The sequence below is a fragment of the Protopterus annectens genome, chromosome 2.part1 (assembly GCF_019279795.1).
Source record: "Protopterus annectens isolate FY-2018-M chromosome 2.part1, PAN1.0, whole genome shotgun sequence".
NCBI lineage: Eukaryota > Metazoa > Chordata > Ceratodontiformes > Protopteridae > Protopterus > Protopterus annectens.
Genome location: NC_056729.1, coordinates 1,436,743,486 through 1,436,758,999, shown reverse-complemented (window position 1 = coordinate 1,436,758,999; position 15,514 = coordinate 1,436,743,486). Strand labels below are relative to the sequence as shown.

The 15,514-nt window shown below is 38.2% G+C and overlaps 1 protein-coding gene across 13 annotated transcripts in view; it reads right to left on the bottom strand.

Annotated features, from left to right (window-relative positions):
* The window catches only part of ADD1 (adducin 1), a 1,467,941-nt gene that overhangs the window by 875,373 nt on the left and 577,054 nt on the right, over positions 1-15,514 (bottom strand). For all 13 annotated transcript variants that reach the window (XM_044062916.1, XM_044062918.1, XM_044062905.1 and 10 more), the window contains one exon: positions 4,878-4,958. In XM_044062916.1, the coding sequence (XP_043918851.1) occupies positions 4,878-4,958 (81 nt within the window). The remainder of the gene's footprint in view (positions 1-4,877; positions 4,959-15,514) is intronic.

Here is a 15,514-nt window from a genome sequence, read left to right as displayed (position 1 = left end):
CAAGAAAAAGTTTCTCCAACAGGGTACTTAGCTTTAGTTGAAGACTTTGGTTCTGAAACTTCAAAACGAAAATTTCAGGAGTCGGCCGACCGGCACTTGTGAACTGCTTCTGCTTCGGGCACCGCACGGCAAGAAAGACCGATGCAATGGCGTTGGCTGCATGTCTTGTACCCCTGACGACCTGATGTCATGGAAGAAGAGACAGCAACCGACACAAGACCCAAGACTTTGTTAATCAGGCCGACCGAGGGCTACTGCAAGCAGATAACCCAAATGTAATGACTGCAACAGTGAAACACGAAGATCATCATCATAACCACAATGAACAGCATTTCTGCCCACCTTTGACATGAAATGGGCAAGCCTGACCAGTTTAACATTTACAGAATTGTCAGTAACACATCCAATAGCCTCAGTCAATTGTCTTGAGCTCCCTGATACTCTGCTAGAAGTACCCAACTGCTCAGAGCTCTAAATGTCAGGGTTGCTGACACGTAAACCCTTTCAAAGTGATCCGGTATCCTGCTTTCCCAATCAAAGGAAAGAATGTTTGGGAATGGTGACAACTTGGGTCTCTTGGCAGCATTAAGGGACACCACTGCTGGATCTACCACTGGATTTGTATACCAGCATTTGAAAGGATCATGGAATCTACAAAAGCGATCTGATCTCATAGGAGCAGGAAGTTGAGGAAATGGTTCTGCAGAGTAGTGCTGACAGTATCCAGCAAGACCTCAAGAACTGAAAACATCTAAAGATTTGGGGATAACAAAAAGACACCGTTTCCTCATCAACAGGCCAATTAAGGTTAATTATCTGTGAAATAAGGGTGGAGCTAGGAACTAATCCTACTTAAAGGGTAAAATATATTTCAAGGCTTTACGGGAAAAGCTCACTCAGACTCTACCATAGATTGCTGTGAAGGAAAGGTTAGTTTGTTTTTGCTTTCTTGTAATTTGTACTATTTTACTGCCTTCTATTTTGCATGTTGTGGAGTATTTTCTTTACACTGGATTTTACTTGCATTCTGCTTTCATTTGCATATCTAAACTAGGAAATAGACTACAGCTGTGTCTTCTGTGAGTCACACACAAATTAAAATTTCCCGTTCCCTCCCACCCTGGTACTGTTGTACTTTTAAACTCACTTGTCTCTCTAGCCGCCCACCCCTTATGTTAATTTGACCACACAATTTCCTTCTCTCCTCTTCCACTGGCTACTGTCAGAAAGAAAAAAAATCTAATTTTGTGAAATCACTTCCCTTCAGCTAGTTAATTTATTGGCAATCCCACTATATTCCAAACAGGCAGAATACAAAGTACACACCCCCTTCAAATCTATCTTACTCTTTAAAATGAGTGGGTCTCTCCTTACACTGCTAAGGTTAAGTTATCCTCCCTTTCACATCTAAATGCTTAGTGCACACTGCAACTCTCAGGATATCATCCTATTTTTCCATCTTAACTTTAAAATCTGCAACATCTGGTCCAAGACCACCAATTACTGGACAGCCCACATTCTGCCTCTCAGCAGTCATCTTGGGATTATTGCTTCTATTTTGCTCCTGGTGAGAGAAGGAACATGGGGGCATTATTTCCTAGAGACTGATCACCAGAAAACCTAAGAACTGCTTCAGAGGTGCCAGCTTGGACTCTATGCTTATATTTTGCTCCTGGTGACAGAAGGAGCAGAGGGCATTGAATCCTGACTATCTCAGATTAGGTAGTGAGTGTGTGTGGGACTTTCCTGATTGATCTAGTTGCTATTCAAGGAACCCAAGACTATTCATCACCAAAGAGCCTATGGCCTGCACCCTATCATGGGATTGGTACTACTGTTTTGCTTCTGGTGAGAGAAGCAAATGGGCATTCTATCCCAGCAGCATGAAGCTCTGGTTAAGACCAGCACTAGTAGTAGCCAAAAAGGTGAATCCCCTCTTTTCATCATTCTTGATAAAGATTTTTTTTTTCTTTTCAGTTAGTACTGCTTGATTAGCTGCTGTCTAACCTAACTTCAGAAAATCTCTCTAAATACATTATTCATAAATCATGAAAGGCTACTCATTAGTTTCCTCTCAAATATTTGGCAGTGCCCTGCAGAGACCTTGAGTTGATATTTTTTCCTGTAAAAGCACCCTTGAAATTTCACCAATAACTAATTGCACACAGGGCAACTAGTTTGCTGTGAAGAGCACTGTCCCCAGAGCTGCAAAATCAGATACTCCTGATGCAACTTTATATTCTCACAGCCACCATCTAAATCAATAAAAAAGGGCCTGTTGCCATGGGTATGTACGTTCGTACCATCTCCGTTACCAGCTTGGTAGATATGGGCAATCTGAGTTAATGTAGAAATTGCCTCATGTTTACGGACAACCAGAAAATTCTCAAGCAAACAAGTTAGCAAGGCTTAAAATGTCCCAGAAGGCAGTCAGCCTAGTACTTAACCTATGAACTTAAAAGGTAACTGAGAAATGTATTTACAAAATGTCACTGGAGGCAAACCTCACATAAAAGCACTCCTTATGTCAGACATGCTGTCAGCAGTACAATGCACCCATCACACACAGTTCAAAGCAGACAAACAGACCAAAATATGCTAAGGCATTTAAATTTAACCCAAGTCCCAAAGACCTCCTAGATGAAATATACATAAATACCCTCAAGAAGCCACAAATGCACTCTTTCAAAACAACCCCCACATCAACACATACAAGAACATCTCAGAGTCTCTACTTCTAAGCCCATAAGACAACCCATCAACAATTGAAACATTCTGGTCATTGCAGACTCCACTGTAAGACACACTGATGTCCCTCTCACCAGGCTGAGTAAGAAGACAGTCAAGGTCAGCTGCTTATCAGGGGCTAAGATCCATCACATTATGCATTTACTCTGGTCATTGGACCACAGGTATCAGTATGACTCCATCATACTCCATATCAGTGTAAATTACCTGAAATGTGCCTTCCTAGACTATATGAAGACAGACATCAAGGAATGTGTCTCAGGCTGGTATAAGCCTAGCAATGAGTAGCATTTTCCCTTCTTTAAGGATGATGTCATGATACAAACAGAAGATGACTGACAAATAATTGTCTTAGTTTCTGGTGTTATTCTAATGCAATATTTGTTAGCATGGAAGGAGACTGTCAGCAAACCAAGCTGCTTCCTCAGGGATGGTCTGCAGCTCTCCCCTTCAGGTTTTTGAATATTAGCTAAAATACTATCCTCTCTCCATAGTGCCTTTTTTGGCAATGCCAAACTGAAAGTTCTTATGATGTAGAAAATCAAAACCAAGAAAATTTAAAGGTGTTACTACTCATTGCTAGGAGTCCAAAGAAGCAGCTCCATTCCCTACAAACTGTCTTCACTCTAGAAAAGGCTGATGTCTGTGTAGTCACTGAAACATAGTATAAAACCATGGACAGCACACTGGCTATAATCCCTTCCACACATTTAGACAAGCTACTTCACAAACAGGGAACTAAAGGTAGCAGTGTCTCGATTTATATCAAAAATAACTCAAACATGACAATGTGCTTGAACTTCTCCACATTCAAATCACCACAGGCAAAATCCAATACCACTTCCTTGGAAGTTACAAGTCCCCCTCTATGACCCAGGAAACCCACACCACATATTTAAGCTTACTGGAAACTCACCATCCAATCCAATACCATGTTTATGGGCAGCTTTAGTTACCCCACTGGAAATCATATACAACACCAAACAGGCAGGCACAGAGATTCCCATTTTTTGTAAACACAAACTTAATCTCTAACTTTGTACAAACCTAAAAACCTCTTATTAACTATATACAAGTATAACTGCAAACTGCATAAATGCAATACACCATCATTCAGAATCAAAACAGCAGTTGGAGACATCTTGAAAATAGATGGAATACTAATTTAAGTTGGAATGCATCCAGCCCCAGATCTTCACAGAACCTGTTTGCCATAAATCTCTATTTCACCAAATAAAATTGCAAGTTAATAAAGATATAACTTTCTCCAGCATAAACAATTTAAGCAATTTCAACCACTGCCAATGATAACTTCAGGGTCTTTTAACTTAATAGGACTGTAAATACTCTCCTTTTTTTTTTTTTTTTTTTAAAGAAAAGAGAAGACTTAATTTCAACGTCTGTTGCACTAATGGGAATCAGGCTATCACAATACACAGCAACTGTTCTATAATGGTAGAAAGGAAAAATCCCAAAAAGAGGACAGTGTAGCTCTGGAAGTCATCTAGATGATAGGGATGGGCAGACTTCTGAATAGTCTATGTAGCAAAAAAGGAAATGGAGATTATGTCATCACCTCTCCCATTTACACAGCGTGTCCTATTGACATTTGCAGTATGTGAAGAATGGCTATGCATTTGGACTTGCAAAGGCTTGGGAAGTCGGGTCAAATGACTGGACATCTTCCTGTCAGCATAATCCCAAATGTCAATTCATACCAAGGCAATCCTTATAGTGAAAATATCAGGCTGTAAAAATAAGCTTAAATTAACACAGCTATTGGTCTACAAGCTCACATACAAGTTGGGAGAAACCTGTGAAACTTTTACAAGTCATTTTGCCGCTCTGATTCAGACTAATTGTGACAACTAAGTACAGCAGATAAAATAGTCAGTGAAGGAACAGACTAGGTTGATCATACAGCTGCGCAAACCTCAGCGTGAAACAAGTGTGTGTGTCTGAGAGAGTGCATGCATGTTGTCTGTGTTACCTACATTCAAGCACGGGTGCAGTGATGTGGGAATAACAGTTCAAAGTGCAGCTGCCTCAGTCAGTGAATATTTGGGCTTTTCATTCACATCACAGTATCAAAGCTTCATACAATTTCAAACAAAGTAGCAGTAGCTTACCAAACTTGATGCTGTAACTTCACTGTACAGAAGTCCAAAGGGTATAATTAGGAAGTGTTCAAGCTCCGAGCTGATTCTGACCTGTCAAAAAAGTCAGAGGCGAAACATTTACTGCAACACAAACCCCTGCCAAGTCAAACTGCTTAGTTTTACATAGCCATTTCACTAAAACACATTTTGTTAGGTACATAAAAAAGTCAATATAAAGTTTTTTTTTTGTCACTTATTTCTTTGACCTGGACTTTACACAGATTTTCAAATACTGCTTTGCTTTACATTTTAAGAAACCATGTTTAAGTTGACCACTTTGCCCAGTGAGACTAACTGCAAATTAAAAAAAAATACATTATGCATTAAAAATACCACCGTTCAAATGCTCCTGAAGAGGGTAAGTAAGACGACTGTTGTAGCCAATGAACCAAACACCAGTTGTACTGCATTTACATACACCTGCAACCTGCAATAAGTGTGACCATGAAGAAGTCACTGTAATTCTTAATGGTCAGAATATACCTGAAAACTAGCCTCAGATCAAATATTGTAGCAACTTAAACAAACCAAAAAGACACGAGTGGAAAAAATATACTACATACATTTATCATATATCCACTGCAAAATCAGTTAACATTTCATTAAATACTTGAGACAAATTCACTGCTACTCAGTTAAGTGCATTGAGTGGGGCGAGAATAGAATACATGTGTTACTCCTACAAACGTAGACAAAATGGGGGAGAAATAATGTAGTAAAGTAAAAATGGACAAAGGGTAAAATAAGGCTAAGTTAGGCATGTACAAAATTGTACATCATGGTGGTGCTTTACGTAAAATCACAATTGAATTATGTCATCAGCTAGCATACAAGCTGCCTATGTCAAAACTCTAGTTAACTGTCCATTAGAAAGACTAAATGAGCAATTTAAATATGTTTTAGCAAAGAAATGCTGCCAAGCCAAACACCGCTAAAGCACTGTATGCCAAAACATTAATAAGATTGTCACTTAAAGTACTATATGAAAATCACTAAAACTCTCTAGGGACACCATCTTCCTTTCATATTAATTGTGCAGAAATCAGAAATTCATTGACATACATAATTCAACTGTGATTTTGCATAAAGCACCACCATGATGTACAATTTTGTACATGCCTAACTTAGCCTCATTTTACCCTTTATTGTCCATTTTTACTTTACTACATTATTTCTCCCCCATTTTGTCTACATTTGTAGGAGTAACATGTATTCTGTTCCAAAAGTTTGTTCTTCTACTGTCTCTTTCCCAGCCAACTTGTGGCCTAGCAAATACATTTTTTCATGCATGTTAACTACAGTTATGAAGTTTTTAGAAACAGACTAGATGAGTATTCTTGGGGACAGAACTGTGATTTGCTAGTGGAAGTTTTGTCGTGTAAAGTACACGAGTTAACACTTCCCATCTGGAAACTTTATAATGTACATGCGTGTACATAATGTGGGACTGAACTCTGTTCCGTGTATATAATGTGGGACTGAACTCTGTTCCCCTTGATCCTTAAAGTGTTTTCATATGCACCAATTTTAAGTTGGCCATAGCTAAGAGCATATCTCAGAAATGCCCAGAATTTCACAGAATCTCCACATTTTGACCTCATATTTTTAGTCTCTTCCTCATAAACGTGTGGCTGTTGGGCAAATCACTGAAGACTACAGTAAATTGTAGACTTCACATCATTCAGAAAAAGTATATTAATCATATCACTCAACTGCCCAAACAGTTCATATGTTTTAAGGGATTCCTAGCAACAATTTTTTTTTTTTTTTTTTTTTTTTTTTTTTTTTTTTACAAAAAATGAAAATTATATTCTTTGTCGAGAATGCTACATTTATTAGAGTGGATGTTATTAACGTAGTCTTTACTGTCATACAGATCAACAGAGAAGAAAAAGTGTGCATTACTGCATGAAATTTTGATACTCAGGCTCATACCATATGAATGAGAGTTTACAGAAGGAAGACAGATTAAATTAATAAAAATTTAAATTAAATTAAATAAAAATGAAAAAATAAGATACAAAAAAAGTAAGTAAAACAAACTTGAAAGCTCTATTTACATCAGAAACACAACAAATACAACAGCAGGAATAGACTCAGTAGAAATATAAGGATATGCAAAAGAAAAAAAACAGTACTAAAATAAGAGAGGCACACATGTAAACCTACCCACCACCAACATATACCATAAACGTATAGTTCACAGTTTTCCTACTGCAGAGAGAGATGTATAAAGTGAGCTATTCAGAGTTTATGTAAACAACTGACATATTTGCACACACAATGTTTTACCCATGTAGTGTATTAGGCTATGGGTTTGTTACTCAGCAGTCTGATAGCATGTTGGAAGAAGCTGTCACGGAATCTGGATGTCCTGCATCTGATGTTTCTGTAGTGCTTTCTTGTTGGCAGGAGTTTGAACACTCCATGAGCCAGATGGTGTATATCCCTCAATAGTTTTTGGACTCTGCCATAGCATCTGCTTGAATACATATCCCCGTAGGGATTGAAGGTGGGAGCCAATGATTTTTGTGGCCTGTTTAACAATCTTATCCAGTGCCTTCCGATCAACTCGAGAGCAATTTGCATACCAGACAACAATGTTGTTTGTCAATACACTCTCAACTGTGGCTCTGTAGACGGTGAGTAGGACCTGTGGGGGGAGGTTAGCTCTACAAAGTCTCCTAAGGAAATGGAGATTGTTAGGCTCTCTTTATAAGTTAGGAAGTGTTTCTGCCCCAACTTAGGTCTTGCAAGATATGTACCGATAGAAATTTGGTGCTATTTACTCTTTTCACTGCGGCACCACTGATGATGATACGGGTGCGTGGCTTATTCTCCTTCCTAAAACAGATGAAGATTTCCTTGGTTTTCTCAACATTTACTAAGTTGCTGTCAGTGCACCAATGAACAAGTTTGGTTCACCTCCTCCCTTCAGGCCCCCTCATCACCCTTCATGACAGGGCCAATTACTGTGGTGTCGTCTGCAAATGTAATGATTCTATTTGACTGATACATAGTTGTGCAGTCATGTTACAAATGTGAAAAGACGTGGACTGAGTACGCAACCTTGTGGGACCCTGGTGTGCAGGGTGATGCTGCTTGAGTGATGCTTTCCAGCTCAAACTATTTGTGGTCTTTCAGTTAGGAAACTGATCCCACTGCATATTGTGTTTCTATGTGCAGTTTACTAAGCTTAGACAGCAGTTGTTGTGGAATAACAGTGTTGAAGGACGAGCTGAAGTCTATGAACAGCATGTGTACATAACAGTCCTTATTTTCCAGGTGGTCCAATGTGTGATGAAGTGTAAAGGCTATGGCAACAGCAATAGAACAATTTGGCCTGTATGCAAATTGTAAAGGATCAAATGTAGCAGGCAGGCAGGATGTTATACAGCAGTACAATGGAGGATATTCTAAGCTGGGTGTCCTCAACTTAACCACAAGAGACAATAATTCTAGGTGATTTTAATACTGACTGGAAAGGTGTCAACACTGATAATCCTACCTCCCATGTCAACCTTCATGGCTTTAGTCAAACAATCACCTCTACAACCAGAATCAACAAACCAAACAAAAAAGAGAGCACCTTAGATTGGATTCTTATAAATAGCAACAAGCTTATAAGGTAGGAACTCTGCCAGACGATGTTAGTGATCATACTTTGACCTACATTATAAGGCAAAATAATGATATTTCAACCCCCCCCCCCACTTATAGGATCGCACGTACCAACAAACACTTTAACCCAGTATTATTCCAAAATGAACTTTGTGCCTGTGGATTGGAGCCCTCTAAAAACTCTCCCACTTGAAGAGGCTGTTAAGCACCTTAACTTTAAATTCTTAGTGATCCTTGACAAGCATGTACCTAAACGGTCCATCAGAATGAAGTCCAAACCAGCCCCTTGGCTTTCTAAACAAACCAGACAGAAAATTATGCTTAGGAACAGGTCTTGGGCTAAACTGAGAGCTACCAAAAATATCTCAGAGCAACAAAATTTTAGGCAGTTGAGAAATAGTACAAAAAAGGCAATACTTACAGACAAAAAGAACTACTACTGTAAACGACAGCAAACCCATCAAAATAATCCTCAGAAGTTCTGGTCAAGTATCAATAAAACTCCTTCTCCCAGGGCACTCTCTTACACCTTACCCCACTAGGGGCCGATCTAAATACCCCCCATCAAACTGTCAATGCCTTCAATACCTTCTTCACAGAGACCATACAATAGGTAGCCAGTCAACTAACCCCAGATAACTCAAGTTGTCCTACCACCATACCTGGCACTCTACCATCATTCCATTTGCAACCCATCTCTACCACTATCATCTACAAATTCATCTAAAAAACTTAAGCCTTGTACTCCTTCTGCTGACCAGCTGCTGTATGGATACCTGCAAAAAGCAGCCAAAGTAATTGCCTATCCTATATCCATCCTCATAAACAGAACCATTAATGAAGGAACCATTCCAGACATCTGGAAAATCTCCTGTATTATCCCCCTACACAAAAGTGGTAACTCAAATGATTACTCTAACTACCGGCCGATAACTCTTATCACCCTTAGCAAAAATTATGGAGAAATGCATTCACCATCAACTATTAAACCATTTATCTCAATATAACATAATAGCTAACTGCCAGCATGGCTTTAGGTTATCACACAGTACCACAACTGCCCTATTATCCTTTACAGATGCCATCAATAGAAATCGCAATAAAAACAACCTCTCATCTGCACTCTTTAATGACCTCTCAAAAACTTTTGACAAGGTAAACCACGCCCTTCTTATAAACATTCTTGAATCCCTTTCCCTTGACTCTCAGTCTGTTCAATGGTTCAGGTCCTACCTCAGCAATAGGCAACAGGCAGTTCTCTGGGAAAATAATATATCATCCCTCCTGCCAGTCAGCCTCGAGTCCCTCAGGGCTCTACTCTAGGACCTCTTCTTTTCTCACTATTTATCAATGACCTCCATGTAGCAATTCCTCAAGCCACCTGCATTCAATATGCTGACGAGTCTATGCTCATATGTTCAGCAAACTCCACATCAGAACTACACTAACTCAGAAGGTATTTAACATAGTAGAGACATGGTTCTCGAAACTTTGCCTCCTTCTCAATGCTAAAAAAAACTAAGCTCCTACTCTTTACACCCACCAGTAAGTCCTCCCCCTCCCCCATACATTTCTCAGTTAGTTCCAATAATGGCACCCTTATATCTCCCGACTCTACCACTAAACTGTTAGGAATTACTATTGACAACCTTAATTTTGATAGCCATATATATATATATATATATATATATATATATATATATATATATATATATACACACACATATATACACACACGCACATATATCTATATATACACATATATCTATATATATATATTGCTCTTTATATATATATATATATATATATACATATATATATATATATATATATATATACATACATATATATATATATATTTATCTATATATATATATATATTTATCTATACATATATATATACATATATATATATATATATATATATATATATATATACACATATATATATATATATATATATACACAAATATACACACACATCTATATATACATACATATTTACATACACACATATATATACATATATATATATATATTTACACACATACATATATACACACACATATACACACACACACATATATATATATATATATATTTGTCTTATTATCATAGTTATAACATGTCTTTCTGAAGAAGTCTTGATAATAAATAAGAAGTACTACAAGAGTTGTTGGTGTGATTTACTATTTTTTGAATGCTGTTATTGTCACAAAGTTCGTTTCTTAGTTAAAATTTCTTCTCTTCATTCATTATTTGAGTGCGGTTAATTTTAGTTGTTAGATTATATACACAGACACACACACACACACATATATATATATATATATATATATATATATATACATATACACATACACATACACATACACATACACACACACACACACACACACACACAGTAAACTCTCAGTTAACCGGAACTCGAGCAAATGTCACTCTCTAGCAACCAGAAAAAAAAAATCAAAGAAATACAGTACAATTTTTATGCGTTGCACTTCCTTCCTCCACAAAAACATAACTTACATTTTTAGAGTTTTAAAAAGAAATACAAGAATAAATTCCTTCTCTACCCAACCTGAGAACAAGTCACACCAAACCATAGTATAGGGTACAGTATTAGTCAGGTCTATTTTTAATAGTAACTCTCAAGCAACCAGAAACTACAGTTATCTGGCATCTACCAATCTCCATGGGTGCTGGTTAACTGAGAGTTTACTGTATATAAACATAGTGATTTAGAACAGCAAAGTTAAATGACCAACTTTGCCTACATGGTGTAAAATGCAATGTTACTATCTAGCAAAGAGGTGGGAGTCATGAAATCTGAATGAACATTTCAAAAACCCATAAGAGAGTAACAAAACTTAATTTTGTGTAGTCTATACTCATATGGAGTAGGAGTATGGTTGTTCAGTTGTTTATTTTCTTTTTTGACTTAAAGGGCTGAGCCTAGCACCTTTTCACGCACTCCACAGGTGTAAGAGCACAAAATGAAACACACAGTATAATATCAGTTAACAAAAACGTTATACTAAAAATTACAGAATTTATACAGCATCAGAAAAGTCAAAATAATGTACAAAAACTGCTTTTTTAACATTGCAAATTGCAGGTTTCCTACAAATAAACAATGATAAACTAACATTCTACGCCATCTTAAAATAGTTTCTTCTTTGTTTTTACTTTTACTTAACTTACAAATTTAGTCTAGTGGGCAGTTAGTTACACTCAGTCTGTGAACAGTTCTGTCCGACATGAGACTGAACAGCTTTGGTCACTGACTGCTGCTACTGTAAAAGCAAGCATGCTAATACATAAATCAGAAAATTGTTCACTTTCTGTGCCTGTTTAAGGAACTGCCAGTAGGTGCCGAATCAGCAAACTAATTAATTAGCCATAAAATAACTAACTGGCAATAAAGATAAAGCAACAACTGCACACATACGGGCAGGTGTACTTATCCCCTTAAAGTTACAATTCCTTCTTCTTTCCTTTATGTTATTACATTGCAATACATTATATTATTACATTGCATTACATTAGAATGTATCCTATTGCATTACATTAAATTTACATTTAAAATATCCAATACATATTAGGAAGATCTGTGTGCACTACCTAGTTAACAGAAATCAATCTGAACCTAGTAGGGTGAAGCTAATAACGGTAATCCTCTGTTCTAAAATGCCAAGATGTTTCATCACTGAGAATTATGTTTGAATTCTGAAGTTTTAGGTAACTTGGAAAACACACATGATTAATAATTTTACTACATGCGAAAGGTCCAAGAATCGGCATTGTTTTACAACAGTACCTCTTCCCACCGATGTGCAGTAGCATGATCTGCCCAACCCCCCCCTAATAGGCTGCCTACATGAATAAACATGAAGATGGTGAGGAAGTCCGCATGAATATTCATTCACTATTACCGGCATGCGGTAAACATTGCAAGTGAAATTAACCTTGCTGGCAAAACAGAATCTTTTACTTTAATTATCTTTTATAAGAGGGACTGCTCAGCATTGATTATTTTGTACTTTTTATCTTTTTCTATACGGTTTTATTTTTTTTTTCTTAAACGTTGTTACTAACCATCTATTTGACTTTCTTGTTGCTGTTCGAATGTCACTGATAAATGAATAAACATAACATAATTTGAATCTGATGTTTTGAACCTCTGGCTTCAAGATATTGTAGCAAGGACATCCAGTTATCCATGTAGCTCACAAATATTTTTCCCTGCGCTTTTTGCAGGGGGGGCCAGTCCCCCTGCACCCCACCCCCCGTGTATATAAATGTTTGTGGCAAAGACATCCATGTAGCTCACAAATATTTTTTGCCTCATCTTTTCGCAGACGGCCAGACCTCCTGCACCCCCCATGTATATAAATAAAAATACACCAACTCAGAGATCACACTAATTTGAGGAAGCAGGTAAACTACTTGTGATGTCACAGGCAAATCTGCATATGTCAATCATGCATCATTTGCATGCTACATCACGCCCACTAGGCATGTTGATCACTATGGCCATTCCCATTCCTGCACAAAATGGCTGGGGGGGGGCTACTGTTGTAAAACATCACAAAAGAATCAATGGACTGAAGTGCTCATTTAATGCAATGCAGCAGTTACAAAGCATTATGCACAAAAGTTAATCATTGTAATAAAATTATACCTTGACAGGATACAGATGCAGAAGCTGAGGGCATTTCAAATAATTAAAAATAAATGTTTTCAGATAAGTGTTTACCAAATAGCAATAAATAAACATTCAGTAATCTGACAAGTGGGCTGGTCAACTGACCATTTTCAGCCACAGCATAGGAACATCAAACAAGGCAAGGTAGTAAAAGAAATAGCAACACACATTTTAAATGACACTGCACACATGACAATTTTTTTTACTGCGTTGAATTATGTATCCATTATATATATAAACATTAAATATATATATATATATATATATATATATATATAGGTTCCCTATTATGCTGGCCGAGACGCAGTTTGTCGAATGAGTCTTTATTAAGTGGGGGGGGGGGGGTGGAGGGCACAGCCCCACATTATTAAGAAGTTATGTACTTACCATAACGTTCCATGTGAGTTGTTATTCTCACCTTCATTCTTACTTATGGGTTCGGAGCCTAACATTGTCTCCGATTCAGCCAAATAGCAAAGCTTGAGGTCTCCAACAGCTCGAGGCCAAGCCCTATCCCACAATGCACCACTACATTCCACAGATCTTGTTGCTGCCAACCAGAGAAGAAAAACTATCCCAGATTTCAAGGAAGGTTAAAAGGAAACATCTTCAAGAAAACCAAAACCAACCAAGTGATACATCTCGTGCTTCCAGACATAGGAAGGGGGTAGGAGGGAGGGTCGTAATAATGAAGGCGAGAGTAACAACTCGCATGGAACGTTATGGTAAGCACATAACTTCTTAATGTGAAGTTGTTCAATCTCGCCTTCATTCTTACTGATGGGTAGCATCCCCAGCACCACAATCTTGGGTGGCTCACGGTAGTACCTGTTTCAGGACAGCAGATTCAAATGCAGTTCTGTCCCTAGAGGCCTTGTCCACTTTGTAATGAGATATAAAAGTATGTGGATTTGACCAGGTAGCAGCTACACAAACAGAATCTACAGGCAGCCTGGTCAAGAAGGCTGCAGAAATAGAAACTGCACTTGTAAAATGAGCCTTGACCTTGTTCTGTAATGCATTACCCGCTTTACTGTAGATAAATGAGATACAGAGAGCCATTTCGATAAGGTAGTTTTGAACACAGGTGCACCTTTTCTTGAATCTGAGAAAGAGACAAACAGTTGATCAGCCCTTCTGAGATCTTTTGTTTTGTCCAAATAAAACCAAAGATGTCTATGCACATTAAGTCTGTGAAGCATATATCCCAGCTGGTTTGAATGATTAGTCTGATTCAGTAAAATTCAGAACATACCTTTGGTAGAAACAATGGATTCGTCCTGAGGGAAACCATCTTTATGAAATACTACGTAGGGGGGGGGGTTGATGGAAAGGACTTGCAATTCTGAAATGCTACGTGTCGATGTAATAGCCACCAAGAATATAGTCTTCCAAGAAAGAAACTTGAGCTCACAAAAAGAAGCAGGTTCAAAATGGAGGAAGAATAATTCTGGACTAGATTAGATTAAGGTTCCAGGGAGTAGTGGGAGATCTGATCAGTGGTTTCAAGTGCATAGCACCTTTCAAAAAAGGCTTAGCCAGCTTATGAGACATGATACCATTTTTCGGCTGCCCCTAAATGAAAATTAGAAATAGCAGCGAATTGGACTCTAATGGTTGCTGCTGCAGCTCCTTCGTTGAATAGTTTAGTTAGGAATTCCAGTATATCTGCTATAGATGCCTGGAAAGGATCAATATTATTCTGTTGTGCCCGAATGAAAAACCTTTTCCACTTACTGAGGTAAAGTTTCCTAGTAGACGATTTGTGCGACGACAAAAGAATATGTCGCGCTTCTTCTGAAAGATTCTGGAACCTGGCTATTCTGGGAATTGGAGCAGCCAAGCAGTCAGTTTGATGGAGTGAAGAGAGGGATGAAGAGCTCCTGACGAATGGGTCAACAGATCCGGCACTGGGTCCAGGATCCATGGCTCCTCCAGTAGATGAGGCTTCAGAAAGGGGAATCAAATTTGAAGAGGCCAATAGGGGGCGATTAAGATGAGTGTCCTGCCCAGGAAACTGGCTTTCTGCAATACTTTGGGGATTAGCAGAAAGGAGGGAAAAGCATAAAGGAATCCCGGAGGCCAATCGTGGAACAGAGCGTCCCTCTGTGGCTGACCCTGTTGAGGGATTAGGGCAAAGTAGTTGCTGCACTTGGTGTTTGTGGAGGTGGCAAAAAGGTCACAGCAAGGCTGGCCCCATCTGCGGAAAATCATTTCCGCTACTTTGTTCTTGAGAGACTGCTCATGAGGTAGCAGAATGGCTCTGCTGAGTCTGTCC